Raw genomic sequence first — 16,083 nt, 5'->3', positions numbered from 1 at the left:
ATATACATTGCCTAGCACACTTTGGGAAACTTTTTCAATTAAACCATTGAATACATGACTGAATCAGTTGTTCTAAAGCAAAGCAGAATTGTGAGATTTTGATAGCACCTCTGTTTCAGTAATATACTTTATCCTTCCTCCTTCCAGAGGCATGTTAGTGTACTCTGGAAAAAAAAACAAACGAAAGCAAAACAAAACCCCTTCAGCCGTCGGATTTTACGCCTCCCCTCACAGTACGTTAACAAACACGTCCGGCCTTCCCTACCTTAGAAGGGACCTACGCTCAGGTGCCGAAGGCATGCTGGCAGAGAGGTGGCCCTGCCCTCCCGCCCCTACCCCGTCCACCGGTCGTGGCCACGACGGCCCCGCCAGCCACCCACACAGACACGGGCAGCGCTTCCCACACAGAGACGAACACCGCCCCGCCGCGCTTCGCACAGGCGCCGTGAGCCGCACCGCCGCTGCCCGGGGCGCTGAGGGAAGCCGCGCCACCCCTCCGGCGGGAGCCCCCTCAGCGCGGCCTCCCGGGCGCTGAAGGCCACTACCAGCCCTTCCCCGGCAGTCGCCGCGCCCCAAGGCCGGGCTGCCCAGCCCCCAACCCCCTCAGGCAAGGGCGCGCGCGCCCGCCCGCTGCAGGCGGGAAAGCCCGCGCACGCGCGCCGCGCGGGAGGGACACACCTCCTTCCCGCCCCCTTCGAGGCAGGAAGCGAAGTCCCACCCCGGAAACGGAAGGGGCGGTGCAAGCGCGCGGAGGGCCGGCGGCGGGGAAGCGTGTGTTAAGCTCACGTGACCGCGCTGCCTCCTCCCCGGCGCAGCCACGTCCGCTGCGGCGCGGGGGCGCGGCCGGGGCGGGGCGGCCCCGGATGGAGGCCGCCGCCATTTAGACAGCCCGCAGCGGCAGCCGCGGGGCCGGTGGGGGGTGCCGGGTAGTTGTCGTTACCGCCGCCATCATGAGGCGTCTGTCGCAGCTGCTGCTGCTCACCCTGCTCGCCTTCCCCGCCGCCTTGCTGCTTGGGGGCGCCGGCGGCGGCCCAGGTGAGGGCGGGCGGGCGGGTGGGGTGGGGGGAGCGGTCATCGCTGCCGGTGGTGAGAGGGGAGCGGTAGTGGCCGTTGGGGAGCACTCGGCGGGCTCCCCTTGGCGACCCGGGGGCGGTGGAGAGGGGGAGCTGCTCTCGTCGGGCCTGGGTAGCCCAGCGCCGCCTTCGCGGTCCGGTCGCGGGGAAGGAGGCGGTGGGCGCCGGTCATTGATGGCCGCCGGGCGCGGGCGGCAGCGCCGCGGGCCTGCTGGCGCACGTGGTCCACCGCCGGCCCGGGAGGGGGCCCCGGTGCCTTGTCCCGTTCCCGCGGAGAGTCTGGGCGGCGGGCGAGGGCTCCTCTGAGCAGTGCCGGCCCTGGCCTCGCCGGCAGAGCGAGCCGTGCTCGGCGCTGCCGCTGCCCGGGCCCCGCCGTGCGATCGGCCTCGGAGAGCCACGTGGGCGCGGCTGTCCCGCTCGAAACCCACTCGAGGTTGTAGTGACGGGTTTGTCTCTTTGCGTGCTGCCGCGCTCAGGCGGTGCTGGCTGCTATAGTGAATTGTTAGCAGATGCGCTGGCTGCCAGCCTGCCTTCCTACCGCGCCTCCCGCCACCCCCCAAGTGTCCTTCACATCGCCGAGCACTAATCTCAGTTTACTCTGCAGCGTTATCTGATTCACCACCTGAAAACTGCCTCCCTGCTACTAGGTGTGGAAAGGCAGGAGGGCAGCCATCTCACCCGGCTCTCCCCACATGCTGTGTGTCAGCTGCTTCCCGCGGTGGGCAGCTCTCCTCTCCCGCTATTGCCACATCATCAGCCCTTCTGACATCCATTGCAAAAAACTGTAAATTAGAGGTCTAAGAGAACGTGCTAGCACAGTTGCTTGCAAAGAATGCTTGTATCCAACCCGTAGCCTGTTAAGATACAAAGGTTTTAATTAAAAAAAAAAATCTTTATTTGTAGCATGACAAGTTTAAAACTTCAGAAAATAAAACCACTGTTGTTAGTCTTAGATTGGGTTGCACGTGGTTGAGCAAAAGTCTTTGAGTGTACCTTCTAAAGTGACTTGGCAGGGGTTGCATTTGCTTTTTCTAGCTATGACTGACAATCTTGAGGTCCTTGGATTTCTATTCCTTGTGAAGGTTTTTAAATATTTACTTTAGTGTGTACTCATGACAACTAGTTATTTTTCAGGCTTGTGTAAATCAATCATCCATTCATTTCTACTCTTTCATTTTTGGACAACGTTAGGTTTTTTAAAAAACCCTGTAGTTTTGTGTATATATTTTTGTGCATAAAATTCTCAGCCTAGCCTACATGTGCTCTAAACAGCAAACAGACAAAACTTTGTCCTGTGGCCACTATTTATATTGCCTGGTGCTTGAATTTAGGAGACTTGGCTCCATAAAACCAAGGAGGCAGTGAACTATCTGGCTGCACTTGTCTTGGAGCCTTGCTCTTGGAGCCATGCTCTAATCATTTTCTTTTCTGAACAGTGTTGTGGTTCTTTTGAACATATGGTATAGCTGTAAATAATATTGAGGAGGTCATACTAAAAAAAGACTTTTTAATATTTTAAAGCTTGAATGAAAATAAGTGCAAAAATAATAACTTTTTTAACTACCCGTGAAAGCGTAGTGTTCTGGTACCAGCAAATGAAAAGCACATGTTAATAATTTGTTAAACTTATTAGTCTTAGAAGAAACAGTACTCACCAAGTTAACTTCCTGGCAATAGCGATGTCTTTTTATTTTCACATTTGTAATAACAAAACAAAATTAAGGTATTTTAATATGGTGATGTTTAAAAAAAACAAACAATGGCTTTTAAGGCAAGTTGTTTGCCTCTGCAAATTTAAGTATTGCTGTGTGAATGATGAACTTCTTGTTATCCAGTTGTAAACTTTTCTGTTTTCAAACTCACTGGCACATAAATGAATAGTTCAGAAAGCTAAAATTCTTAAAACATCATTTTGAAAATTGTACTACAATGTCAGTTTTCTGTTGACTAACTAGACACTGAAAAGACTTTCTTGTATTTCCATTTTGTTTTGGTAGGTTCAGGTTTATTAGTTGCAGCTCAAGATGCTACAGAAGATGAGGAAGCTGTGGAAGATACTGTAGTTGAAGATGAAGATGATGAAGCTGAAGTTGAAGAAGATGAGCCAACAGACTTGGTAATTGTACATGAATGTCTACCTCATAAGTACAAAATAGACCAAAGGTGCCTGAAGCTAGATATTTTAGGTATATTTAAATACGAGTTTAATAGCATCGCTATTTCCAAATAGCTGTTTTAAAGTCTCCAATTAAACTTGTGTTCAGTTTGAAGTTTCAGAAGGATTTGTCTTTTCTTCCTGAATTACCAGTTGAAGAGCCACGTGGGGACAACCTGATTTCTGATGACCAAAACTTCAGTTCACAAAAAAAACCCAAATGAGGGAACCAGATTCTCATGGGAGCCCCTTGTAGTTCTTCCCAGCTTAAGCTGCGTCTCAGTAAACTGAGAAGGACGCCGGGGTATAGGACTACTTCATTCTGGCTTCTTTGGTCTCTGTTTTCAAGGGGCAACAGAATCTTAGTTAAGCTCAGTATTAATTCTGAAAACTTAGTTTTGCAGCCTGTTTTCACTTACCACATTCCTAGTCTCTGACACTTGTTGCAGAGTATGCCTGTTATACCAGTGGCCATACTGCTGTTCAGGGTCACTTGCTTCATCCTGACGAAGTGAAATGCTTTATGTAGTTGTCCTGGTTTCAGCTGGGATAGAGTAATTTTCCTTTGTAGCATCTAGAATAGTGGTGTGTTTTGGATTCAGTATGGGATTTGGTATGGGAGGAATGTTGACAATACACTGATGGTTTTAGTCATTGCTAAGAAATCAAGGACTTTTCAGCTTCCCATGTCCTGCTAGTGTGCAGGTGCACAAGAAGCTGGGAGGGAGCACAGCCAGAGCAATGGACCCAAATTGGCCAGTGGAATATTCCATATCATATAGCATTATGCTCAGTATATAGATGAAGGTTGGCTGGGAAGCTGACTTGCTCTCTCTTCTGGGATTGTGGTTTTGGGATTTTCCCTACTCTGGGATTGCTAGCTGGGAATGGGCTGGGTGTCAGTTGATGGGTGGTGAGCGCTCACATTGTGTATCACTTGTTTGTATATTATTACTATTATTATTATCGTTATTTCAATTATTAAATTGTTTTCATCTCAATCTATGAGTCTCCTTACATTTACCCCTCTGATTCTCTCCCCCATCCCCTGGGGTGGGGGAGGGTGAGCGAGTGACTGTGTGGTGTTTGGTTGCCAGCCAGATTTAAACCATGACAGTAGTTATGTGATCAGCTTGTAGCAGTAGAGTATTGGGCTTGCTCAACACTTAGTGTACTTAAATTGGTACAAAAATTTCTCAAAGTTCTGGTGTAAAATAAGAAAGTTTGGGACATTATTAGGAGAAGACCTAAATAATAAAAATGGAGACCTGGTAAACTGTTATTTGATTCTGTTAGATTTTTACTGATGTTCATAAATTGGTGAGCTTATGGTCGACCAGCTTTGCTAAGCGGTAGAAGGTATGCTAGGTATTTGGTACTGACAGAGTATTATTAAATAACCTTTTGGATGTAATTTGCCTTTAATAAATAGTCTGTGACTCGGGTACAAAACATTACACTTTTTAGGCAGTTTATTTGCCACTGAAATAGAAGATGCAGTTTTGCACAGCATCTTGAAATCAGGATGCTAGGTGCTCAGCTCTGGTTCATGGCTTCCCTAGATCACGGTACGTGTAGGCTATCCACTGCTTCAAGTGGTTATTTAAGCAGTGAAATCAAATGATCTAACTCACAAGCAATTAGTTCAGACAGTTCAGAATGGGTTCAGCCTTGTTTTTATTTGGTGGGGGAGGTGGTGATCCCATGATCCCCATGTGGAAAATAAGCCCTTAATGCTTGCAATTGCCAAATTAAGTGGATCATCACAAAGGTGAGCTTGAACAAGTGAATCCACGAACTTACTTAGTTCCAACAGTCTTAACCATTTCCAGGCATACATAACAGTTAACGAATTAAAACTTAATAGAAAGCTTCTATAAATATTCCCTCTGTAGTGAAGGTAACTCTTATTTGCCTTATGGCTGCCTATAATTTTGGAAATGCTTGTTTTCTAAATAGAAATAGCTTAGTTGTGAACACTTAACATTTGGATTCTATTCTTTTCCTTCCACCCCCAAAGAGAGACCTTACTGTTGCTTTCCAATTATAAACCTTTCAGTACTGCTAAATGCAGTTCAGATTAGTTAGTGTGTCAAATACAAGTAGAAGGATAAATGCTGAAAATTATGCTAATCAAATCTAGAGGGAGAACAGACTACGTGCTGATCCTGCAACAGCAGGAATGGATACTAATGCTTACCATTGTTGCATGATTTGACACATGGGATTCTCATGAAACAAGCATGGTCTTTGCTTCACTGTTCATTATAGGATTTTTAAAAAAAGTCTCTTGTCTTAGACAGAAGAAAAAGAGGAAGAAGACTTGTCAGGAGAACCTAAAGCCTCACCTAGTGCTGATACAACCATCTTATTTGTGAAAGGTGAAGGTAAGAGTCTTGTGCTTATCTACTGTTGCTTAGACTATATCAATGTGTGCATAAAACAGTGAAGCTATGAAAAATCAGAATCTGTTCTAGACATGCTCTGTTTAGAAATGGTCTGGGTGTGGTGTATGGAGTTTCTAATGGTTGAATATTTTTTGTGTTTTAGACTTTCCAGCAAACAACATTGTAAAATTTCTGGTGGGCTTCACCAATAAGGGTGCAGAGGATTTCATTGTTGAGTCTCTTGATGCTTCTTTCCGGTATCCTCAAGACTACCAGTTTTATATCCAGAACTTCACAGCTCTCCCTCTGAATACAGTAGTTCCACCACAGAGACAAGCCACGTTTGAGTACTCTTTCATCCCTGCTGAGCCTATGGGTGGTCGTCCTTTTGGACTAGTTATCAATCTCAACTACAGAGATGTAAATGTAAGCCTGATGTTGTAATTCACTTTAATCTTTCTAGTTGATGTGGAAATGTCAGGAAAGGAACTTTAGTCAAGTTACTACCTCTTCAGAAAGTTAAATGCCTCTGGTTTTTAAGCAAAGCAGTAGATCCATAAGCACAGTGTGTCTGTCTACATGTTTCACAATAGCCCCTGCCATGTGCACTTAGCTCTGTATATGTTAGACTTAAAGTCATGTCAGCAGTGGTAGAATGCCTTAGAACTGTGTAGTAGTGGGCTGTACTCCTGTGAAAAAAACCAAACAAAAAAAAAACCCCAAAAACCCCCCAAAAAAACACAACAAAAAACCCCCAGAAAAACTAAAGCTTTCTTTAGGATAACTTAACTTTGACTGGGCTTTGCTAGCAAATTTACCTATTGGCATGGATCCTCTCTGCAAACTTGACTTAGAGCAAGTAAATGGCCAGTAGTTGCAATCTGGGGGAAGACTATCCAAAAGCATAAATGAGGATTAAAATAGGGGATTCTTTTCTCTTTTAGTGCAGGTCAAAGTTTAACATGCTTCTGTACCTTTCTGGTTTGATTGTTCTAATAAGAACCCTTCATATGTAATAGCTCATGTTATTTCCTGTAACACTGAAGGCTAGATGTGACTTTCGTGCTACTACCAAGACTGTTCTTTGTTCTTGCACCAAAAGTGCTTTTATGTGTTGAGTCAAACTTGTACTGTTTATAAACTTAATCAAGTCTCATGCAGGAGTTACTACTTCCTAGAGTTTTTCCAGGAACATGGAAGAAGATAAACACTTGTATATGTGTTCAAGAAATTAATTTAAAATGTTATGTGGAAACTTTGTTATAGGGCAATGTGTTTCAAGATGCTGTCTTCAATCAAACTGTTACAATTATTGAAAAAGAAGATGGGCTGGATGGAGAAACGTAAGGAGACTGGAGATTCAAGTTTAGTTGGTATACTGATAGAACAGGTTATTGGTGGTGCCAGTGAGAACAGTTCTTGTATCCTCACTGAATGTTAGGTTGGCTCTGTTTTGCTGATGGCATAGCAGGCGTTTGACTTGTACAATGTTGATAGACTGAAAATACTCACTTTTTCTCCAAATTAAGATCTGTATTAATACTAGGGATCTTCAAGATTGGTACTATGTCAACAAGCAGTTTACACATCTGCTTTGGCTCAGAGGGTTTAAACCTGGAATAGGACCTGATGTTATACAGCTACATAGCAATTAAAAGCTGTTAAGCTTCTGTTATGCTACTGTGCTTTTTTCCTAAGAATTAAAGATGCAGAGGGTCCATAATATTGGCCTACTGTGAGGAGCATTCCAGTATAATCCAAGATTACATCATCTGAAAGATGTATTTGGAGTATGAGATAGAGGAACTCTCACTCATTCATTATTGTACTAACCCCTGTCTGTAGCAGGTATCTTTCAGGAGTGTTTTTTTCCCTGTCTTAAAGACTAAGTACATGTGATACACCTTATATGTTGCAAGCATGTGCTGTGCTGATATGCTTTATATATTCTAACACTGGAGTGGAATTTTAAGAGAACCTGTGAGTTAAGAAAAAGTAATCTTCAGAAATACTTGTAGACAATGCTGAATATTTGAATTCTCCTGCCACAGGTTAGAAATTGCCTTCTGAGCAAGCTTCCTTTTAAAAAAAGCCAACCAAAAGATATAGCTGTTGCATTAATTCATATTTCTCAAATAGAATAGCATCAATGAAAGAACAATTGGTCATGTAAAAATGTATGATACACTGATAAAGGAGCTCTCGAATTCAAATTATTAGAACTGGTTTGAGTTAATGACCTGTGAATAGATAATTACCCTAAAAGAGGAATGTTCAATCAAGTCTCTTCTGTAGTTTAACTCCGTAATTTCCTTTGTGATTAATCTGAGTTAAGATGTTCAACTTGGAATAAATTCCTTCCTGCTTCCCAAATTAATTTTAGTTATGTTCACCTCTTGCTAGGTATCAACAGGTATTTCAGGTAGAATTCTTCAAAACAAACCAAAATGCACAGATTCAAAAAATGATTGTCTGCATAGGCAGAATTCTAACTGTAGAAGACAGAGCAAGATAAGCAAGGCCTTTCAAAGCTCTGTTGCCAATAAATCGGTATCCTAGCAGCACTTGCTTTGCAGTAGTGTACTAAAAGCGTATAAGACTTTTAAGGGTTTTGTAAGTGGTTAAGACTGTCACAAACATAAACATTCATTACTTTCTCCCCCACCCACCCCCTATAAAAGGTCTTGGGAAAGATCGAGTGGGCATGTGGCCAAAGCTAGTCTTAGTTTCTATGCTTCTGTAAACTCTCTTAAACACTTGAGATTTTTAGTTAATCGTTTCTTAAACTGTTTTTTAAAGAATCTTCATGTACATGTTCCTCGCTGGACTGGGTCTACTTGTCATTGTTGGCCTACATCAGTTACTAGAATCTAGGAAGGTGGGTAGTGTATTTTGTCTGTGTACTTGCTAATACAAGACCATACCAATAGGAAAAGAAAACAATTCAGTAATTGCTTCTGGTGTATGATGGTACAGGTAGAACTTCAGAAGGTTTAGAACCAAGACCTTGGAGATTACTGGGAAAACTGGAGTGTTTTTAAAAAATATTCATAATTGGAGACATTTAGATTGCTTACCTATGCTCTTTGGGTCTGCTCTTTCACACCACACTGAAGTGGTTGAATTGGAATTTTCAATACCTTCCAGTCACTGGATGTGTTCAGCTACTGATTCAATACTTACTGGGTAAACTTTCCCAATGCTCTCTATTTCTATCTATTAGTTTAAATTAGGTCAAACTTTTGGGAAAACAGTTGTGTAGTCCTTTAGTTCTTATCAATGCTTTGCCATAATGCTGATTGGGGTCTTCTGTATTCCATTTATAAAGCTATACAGCTAAGGGTTTGTCCATGTAAGTGGTCTGGCAAGTAAAAGCTGTTGAAATTGAAAGCTTAAGCCTCATCTGCATGCAATGCATAGGTTATGTCTTCGTGCAGTCTGGCTTATGATACTTTAAGTAGCTTTCCTTGGGAAAAAGTATGGAATGATTATTGTGCTTTGAAATCTCTTTTGCAAGGTGACATACAAGAATATTGTGCTAATCTGAGAAAGTGTAACAAAACTGCTCATCACAAAGTTTGGTTAATCAGCCATTTTTTGTAATGAGTATAATGAACTTGCCCAGGCATGCATGAAATCGTTTTATCTTTGTGTGGAATAAGTATTGAGGCATTAGAAGTGGTAATGCCAAGCTTAGGTGAATAAAATTGTTAATGGTAAAGATAGCTTAAATTAAGCTACAAAGACAGCTTCATACATTGACTAGCCTTAAGTTTGTGTCTTAGTGAAATAATTGCAATTCATTAAATGTATCATTACTAGTTATTCCTAGTACTTGTACTATCAAAACTTTGTGGAAAGAAAAAAATCTATCTTTCTTGAATTTTCAGAGGAAAAGACCAGTACAGAAAGTAGAGATGGGAACATCAAATCAGAACGATGTTGATATGAGCTGGATTCCCCAAGAAACTTTAAATCAAATAAGTAAGTAGTCTGCCTTCCACAAACTAGAGTGTAACAAACTTATTTAATCACTTAGTTGTAACCAAATAAGTAGCTGATACCAGTTTCTCAGAACAGCAGAGAATAAAATTGTCTAAAGGACTGTGCTTAATGATTAGACTATTACATCAGCAGCCTAGTCTTGTATAGAACAAACTTCAGTGGTTGATACAATAATGACTATTGGTGACTTTTACAATTTGCTCTGTAGAATCTTTTTCAACAGTATAAAATCTCTACCCAAAACTTGAATCACAAAGGAGGTTTAAATAGGAGAAAATATCTATAATCTCAAGTTGTTTGGAAGTTTGTCTGTCGACCAGAGTTTTAAATAAGCATTAGAAGTGTGTATTAACTAAAGCCACATTAAGACTTGGTATTGATGCCCTTCACAAGTCCAAAATTATGAAGTTCTACTTGGTACCTGAAATGCCAACAGTAAACCCAACATGTGATTTCTTTAGACCATTTGTGTGTTTGTAGATATTTCTAACTTCTCTTGCTGTTTCTTCTGTTTTGCTTTCCCATGGCTTCAGTGCAGAGTAGAAGAGGTGAGGCAAACTCTGGTGATTTAAAGAGTGGAAGTGCTTAATGTGTTGTCCATGTTATAATTCGGTGTGGCTAGAAGGACAGCTTCCTGCATGCAGTGACTAGTGATGTAGCATGAGCAGTAAAAGATTACAGAACAGATGCATGCAACCGTACAAACACATTTTATATACATTTGTTTTCATATACTGTAAATATGTGTATATATATTTCTGGTTATATTGTAGTAATGTACTTCAGCAATATTCTACTGAAACTACTATTATCTCTTCTAATAGTTCCCAGAACTCTTTATCTAAAATGGAGATGTGTATCTTGTCTTCCGTGTTACCTTGGTGTAGTGTCAGGCCGAAGGCTGAGTACATCTTGTTTCAGTGAGAAACAAACCTCAGCCTTGGGTGTGATAGTTTAATAGTCAGGTTTATCTTCCTGGGCCTTCCTTATCTCAGGTGAACTCCTATCACCAGTAGCATTGGCTGGTGTAAGTGAGAGCACCTCACTTAAAGTGCATCCTAGACAAAAGAAGTGCTTTGAAAACCGTTTGCAGGAACTACCTTTACTTGACAAAGACTCCTGTTTTGATGAAATAAGCATATTCTGGGCTTTATTCAGTGTAGAAGGGCTAGAGGCCTTAGCTGTGATAGTGAAGTTGTGCCAGGAGTTGACGACTTCACTTTTCTGATTCCTTCACCCTTTTTAACTGTACTTGTGTTACATAGGAATAAGGGTTGGTGTTTTACTTCTGAAAATGTAAGCTTTCTTGTACACTTGTCTTCTGTGAGGACAAGCATAAAATCTATACACAGGAATTTGAAAAGCTTCAATCTAGCAAGAAAGACTGAAGCTCTAAATGCTAATTTTTTTCCAAAGAGCAAGCTGTCTCTAAATGGGTCCAAATCCTGGCAATGTTTGGGTCCTGTCCCCATCCTTTTCTTAAGCTAAATAAGTATTCATATCTTAATACCTGAAGTTTAGGAAAAACTGATGTTTAAATTGTCTTAATTGTGGTTTTCTTTAGATCCAGGTTAGTTTTAATTAGAACTCTACACTAGAATCCTTTGAAATACATAGCCTTCAAGATCGTCAGAGGTTCTTGACTATTTCATTGTTGAAAGACTCTTCATATTGTACTGACTGGCTTGTAATGGCATGATGGCTGCTCCTTGTGTTCGCACATACTCTAAACAGCGAAATTATCGGAGAGGGTTCTGTTTAAGAAAATGTGCATTTTTGAGCCAGATACACTTAGCAATCACTTCAGCACTTCCTACAAAGTATTGCAGCTTCTCTACAGTATTACAAGGATTGAAATTCTACCTATGTAAGGACCATCATTGTAAAGGACAATTATAGGCATGTCAAAGTTTTAAGAGTAGGATGATGCTTCTGGCACCTAGTGATCACACAGCTAAAGCTGGGTGGCTTCCCTGCATGGGATATCTGATTACAAAGTGACATCTTCATAGTCAAACATGGATGCTTCCTGGAAGAGTGTGTTTTTTCACAACCAAAACATTTATCTTCTGTTAATCTGTATGAATGTGGAAATACTTTACGCAAGACAAAGCTGTCTAAAGGAGGGTCAGTCACACATTCTTCAGGCAGGTAAATTCAAACCAGTAATGATCAAAATTCATTAACTTTCTAAAAGTGTAATTACTGAGCATGACTTTTCTAAACATCAGAGCATGTGGTTTCATCAGGAGATGGTGTGGGGTTTGTTTTTTGGGGTTTTGGATTTTTTTGCATTTTAGTAACTGGCAAATTGAACAACCCTCACCCTGGAGTTGCATGTTACAGAATAGGAGCATTATTTTTTTGTTACCTTCTACTTAGGATGCTAATAGTTAAAAAAACTTGAGCTATTTGAACTGGCTTCTCTGTGGTGATGCATTGTACTAGAAGGGCAGTTTGGCTTGTGTTTGGGAGGGAGAAAAATACATGGTCATATAACATCTAATCTGAAGTAGCTGTAGCAACTGATGCAACTGTCTTTTTTCATTTTTTTAAATCTAGATAAAGCTTCACCGAGGAGGTTGCCCTACAAGAGGGCACAGAAGAGATCAGTGGGCTCTGATGAGTAAATGTTAACTAGTACAACAGTTGAACCTTTACTAATCCTGCCTGTTTGGGTTTTTTGGATTGGAGTAGTGCAGAGAATCCATATCACCATAAGGAAAATACTGCTAAACATTTGGACTGAACAGATTAACTGAATGGTGTTGATATTACTGAAAATGCACTTCTCTTTATTTTTTTTATTTGTTAATTGTTGGGGGGTGGGAGGGGAAGGTAGCCATTAAGATTTGTGCCTGCGTGTGTAAGCAGTTGGTCTTAACAGAACCATGTTACCTGAAATGTGCCTTTAGAGTTCTTTGTAATGCTGGCTTGTCATCTGTATGCTGTCTTTGAAGGATTTTTCTCCTCCCCCAAATCTGAATGTCTAGTGACTTAATCTGTCTTGATTGTATGTCTGTATCAGAATCTGTATGCATTTTTATTTTTCAGTAAGTAACTTTATTCTCTGCAGCATGCACACACTGAAGTGTGTGTGTGTGGTCCTATTTCAGTGGCAAGGCACTGATTATCTAGATTTCTGCATAGTTTGCATTCTAAAGGCACAGTTGGGTATAGCTGCTCGTAGTGGTAGATATTTTGCTGCTGTTTTGCTCTGGGCATGCAGTGACCTAAAAATCTGAATTTACCTGCATAGATGTTAGGAAGACTCTTACACAGCAGCAGAACTTGTGAAGCATGGAATTTGTGTGCTGAATTGGTATTACTACATAAATTTTTTTTTTATACCCAACTTGTTAAATGGTTAGTTATTGAGTCGTGCCAGCAGCTTAGGTATTCTGACTGTAGTGGTAGCTCTGCAATGTTTACTCAAGAAATTACTGAATAAGCCAGAACATCTTTCAGTAAGTGCTTGGTTCTCTCAAAAACTAGAATGTCATATGTATCAAAATGTGGACTTTTCTTAAAGCTTTACATGGGGCAAGGACTTTGCATTTACTGTACACACTTGAAACTGAATTTGAAAAAAATGTTGGCTTCAAATAACCTTTTTAAATGGCAAACTATTTAATTTCACCCTTTGCAGTTTTTAAATCTCAAACTTTTCCCTGGTCAGTACATCAGTCTGAGTTACTTTTTTTATCACCTTGTCTTTTCTACTAGTAACACAGATGCGTATCTATTAACTACATGTTAGTTCAGTACTAAAGCAGAAAAAGTATATGCAATCAAAATGGGATTTTCTTTTGTGGCAAGCACAGTTTACATGATTACCAGGTACTTATCCATATCCACTGCATTCAGGAATTTAACTGACAGTAAAAAGCAGATAATGCAGAGTGTCAGTTTGCTGCCATTCAGGCACTTGGACAAGGCTTGAATTGTTTGCATCTCAACTGCATCTCTTCCTGTCTCTGAAGGTTATCTGGAAGCTTGTTGAGTTCAGGAAGGGACATTGACTTGAGACCTCTGTTTTCTTTTCCTCCCCTTCCTGATCCCTACAAGTGGAAGTGCTCTTTTAGATCTACACTTGCTCTGCAGGGACTGAGCTGCTGAGCCAATGAATGCTGAGCAATACTTGCGCATCATGTCATAGTGTGTTTGAAGCATCTAAACTCTGAAACTACCTGTACTGGCACTATTTTAATCTACACTTTGCCAGAACGAACTGTGAAAGTGTTCTTGATCCATCTTGCTATGGAAAAGATAAGAATGGGAGAAGCAACCCCAAAGATGCTTTGTTCAACTTCCCTTTAATACAGCTAGCCCATGCAGAATATTTTTAATAGTTAAGATTGCTGAATCATCGTACAAATTACATGGCAAATAGTTGAAAGCTACCTCTGTAAGAGGTATCTCCACTCAAATTGTGTAGAACAACTTTGTGTGTAGTGATGTAATCTGGCTGGTTCTGTAGTAGGTTTATGGGCTTACATTCAAGCTTGCATTGATTCACTGAAGTGTTTATGTATTAAATGCTTTGTATACTAAAACCCTATAGCTATTGCAGCACCTGATATACTGAACTTCCAAGTTTCCTCTTGAATTATGTCTCTAACCTGAAATCAAGATTATTTTTTTCATCTTCTGGTAATAAGTAATCTGAAATGGTATACTCCAATTCTTCCCAAGATAGGAAGGTATTCTTCTGAGGGGGTGATGATGAGAGCTGCTCTACATACAGTGGTGCTCTAGGAAAAAAGACAAAGGATCAGAACAGAGGATACTAATTTGTAATATCCTAGTTTTATTTGTTCAGATAAATAGTTTAGCCCTTACTGATTGACTTTTGGAGCAACTTAGGCTTCAGAAATCTCACACTGATCAGGACTTAAACCAAAGGGCTGAAGCACTGTACAAGTAATAAATAAGTATTTGAAGGTTTCAGCGTTCTTCTCTGCACACAGTGCTTAACATCCAAATGCTTAAGCTCCAAGCATGAAAGAAGAGAGTAGACAGTTCAGCAACCTGCACAGGAGCTAGCAATGTGAAAGTCCACCAAGACTGACTTTCTGATCATAGTGTGGCATTTACTGTGGATGGTTCCTAGTAACTTTCTCAGCCAGAAGCAGTTCATAAGTATGAACAGTGACCAGCAGTCCACTACTGCTCATCATAAATGAAGTAACAGTTTTGAATTCCTTGTTAGTTTGCTGTAGTTGAAATTTAGCAATAACATTCCAGTGTGTAGTGGTGATTGAACTTTGGCATCTCTGACATTGTTTCTAGTTAATAAGCCAGTCTACTACATTTAATTTCTTCAAATGGGAGAATGTAGTTGTTGATTTATCCTGTTTAACAACTTTTATTTTGATACTTGAATTTTCTACTCAATTTTTAGACAGACAGCTTAGTGTCAGAGGTATGTTACTGATATCATTATTATTACCATCAGCTGAGTAGGGTATAGTTTCATTTAAGATGGAACAAGTAGCAATTTTGCCTGTGTCTATGCCACCCCTTTCTGTGTGGCAGCAGAAGCATTTATATAATTCTTACCAGTCTAGTTTTCAACAAGCTTACTACACTACCACACAACTGCTCATGTGAGGTTATGAGAAGAGGAGCAAGGACTCTGAAAGATAGGAGCTAGGGTTTTTTCCTTATTAGTAAGAGATGCTTGAATGGTTTTAGACTGCAAATAAACTATGGCCTTAGTGCAAAGGACTGCTACTAATTCCTTTCTCACAGCTCCTTAACTAGTTCAAAAAATTGTGAAGACTTAATGAGTCTATACTTGGGGTGAGAAAAACTGCTTTAGAGGCCATTTCTACAGTGGTAGCAAAGCATTAATTTAGCTACAGTTAAACAGCATTTGATGCCTGTGGGCCTCTGTATGCTGTCTGGTTTGTGACAGCAGTTCATTTTTTTTTTTTCCCCAGTATCATTTAATCAGAGTGAGTGGCTGTCAGACTAAAGGATGAGGTATCATCTTTATTCTTCATGTACAAAATAATAAATTGTTGGTAGTGGAGATGAATGGAGCAGACTAGTGACAGCGGTGCTTCTGCTTGTTTCAAAACAGTTATGCTGAACATCATCTTTATCTTGGAATGGATGTCATCAAAAGCATCATTCACTGTTTATTCCTGGAATGCACAGTGCTAAACAGAATGTTGCCATTGAAAGCTCTGAATTCAGGGAAGCAGCAGGAAAGTCAAATACTAATGTAGGCTGGTTGATCTGTTTGTCAGTGTGCCTGATGTACTGAGCAGCAGTTGAGTCTGTTCTCTTTTTTTTTTTTCCTCCAAAGGAAGGACAGTACCTACCTCACAGGAGTGACACAAGGGCTTTTTCAGGAGTGTTTTGAATTACTTGAGACTTGCACAGTACACTTCTATGGAGATAGTAAGACATAGCACTAGTGTAACTTGATGGTAACTATGTAGATTCATGTTGT

At 40.9% G+C, this 16,083-nt stretch overlaps 1 protein-coding gene across 2 annotated transcripts in view; it reads left to right on the top strand.

Annotated features, from left to right (window-relative positions):
• The first annotated feature begins 800 nt into the window (after positions 1-800).
• SSR1 (signal sequence receptor subunit 1) overlaps positions 801-16,083 on the top strand; it is a 24,728-nt gene continuing 9,445 nt past the window's right edge. The window contains exons 1-8 of one of the 2 annotated variants that reach the window (XM_074828043.1): positions 801-1,035; positions 3,071-3,189; positions 5,528-5,615; positions 5,779-6,041; positions 6,882-6,958; positions 8,415-8,493; positions 9,506-9,599; positions 12,183-12,246. In XM_074828043.1, the coding sequence (XP_074684144.1) occupies positions 951-1,035; positions 3,071-3,189; positions 5,528-5,615; positions 5,779-6,041; positions 6,882-6,958; positions 8,415-8,493; positions 9,506-9,599; positions 12,183-12,246 (869 nt within the window). In that variant the 5' untranslated portion in view covers positions 801-950. Of the gene's footprint in view, positions 1,036-3,070; positions 3,190-5,527; positions 5,616-5,778; positions 6,042-6,881; positions 6,959-8,414; positions 8,494-9,505; positions 9,600-12,182; positions 14,177-16,083 lie in introns of those variants that run through there. The other variant, XM_074828051.1, reaches the window with a different exon arrangement.

Source organism: Strix aluco, chromosome 1 (assembly GCF_031877795.1).
Source record: "Strix aluco isolate bStrAlu1 chromosome 1, bStrAlu1.hap1, whole genome shotgun sequence".
Classification (NCBI taxonomy): domain Eukaryota; kingdom Metazoa; phylum Chordata; class Aves; order Strigiformes; family Strigidae; genus Strix; species Strix aluco.
The sequence above is the reverse complement of the archived record's forward strand: the minus strand, read 5'-3'. Positions and strand labels throughout refer to the sequence as shown.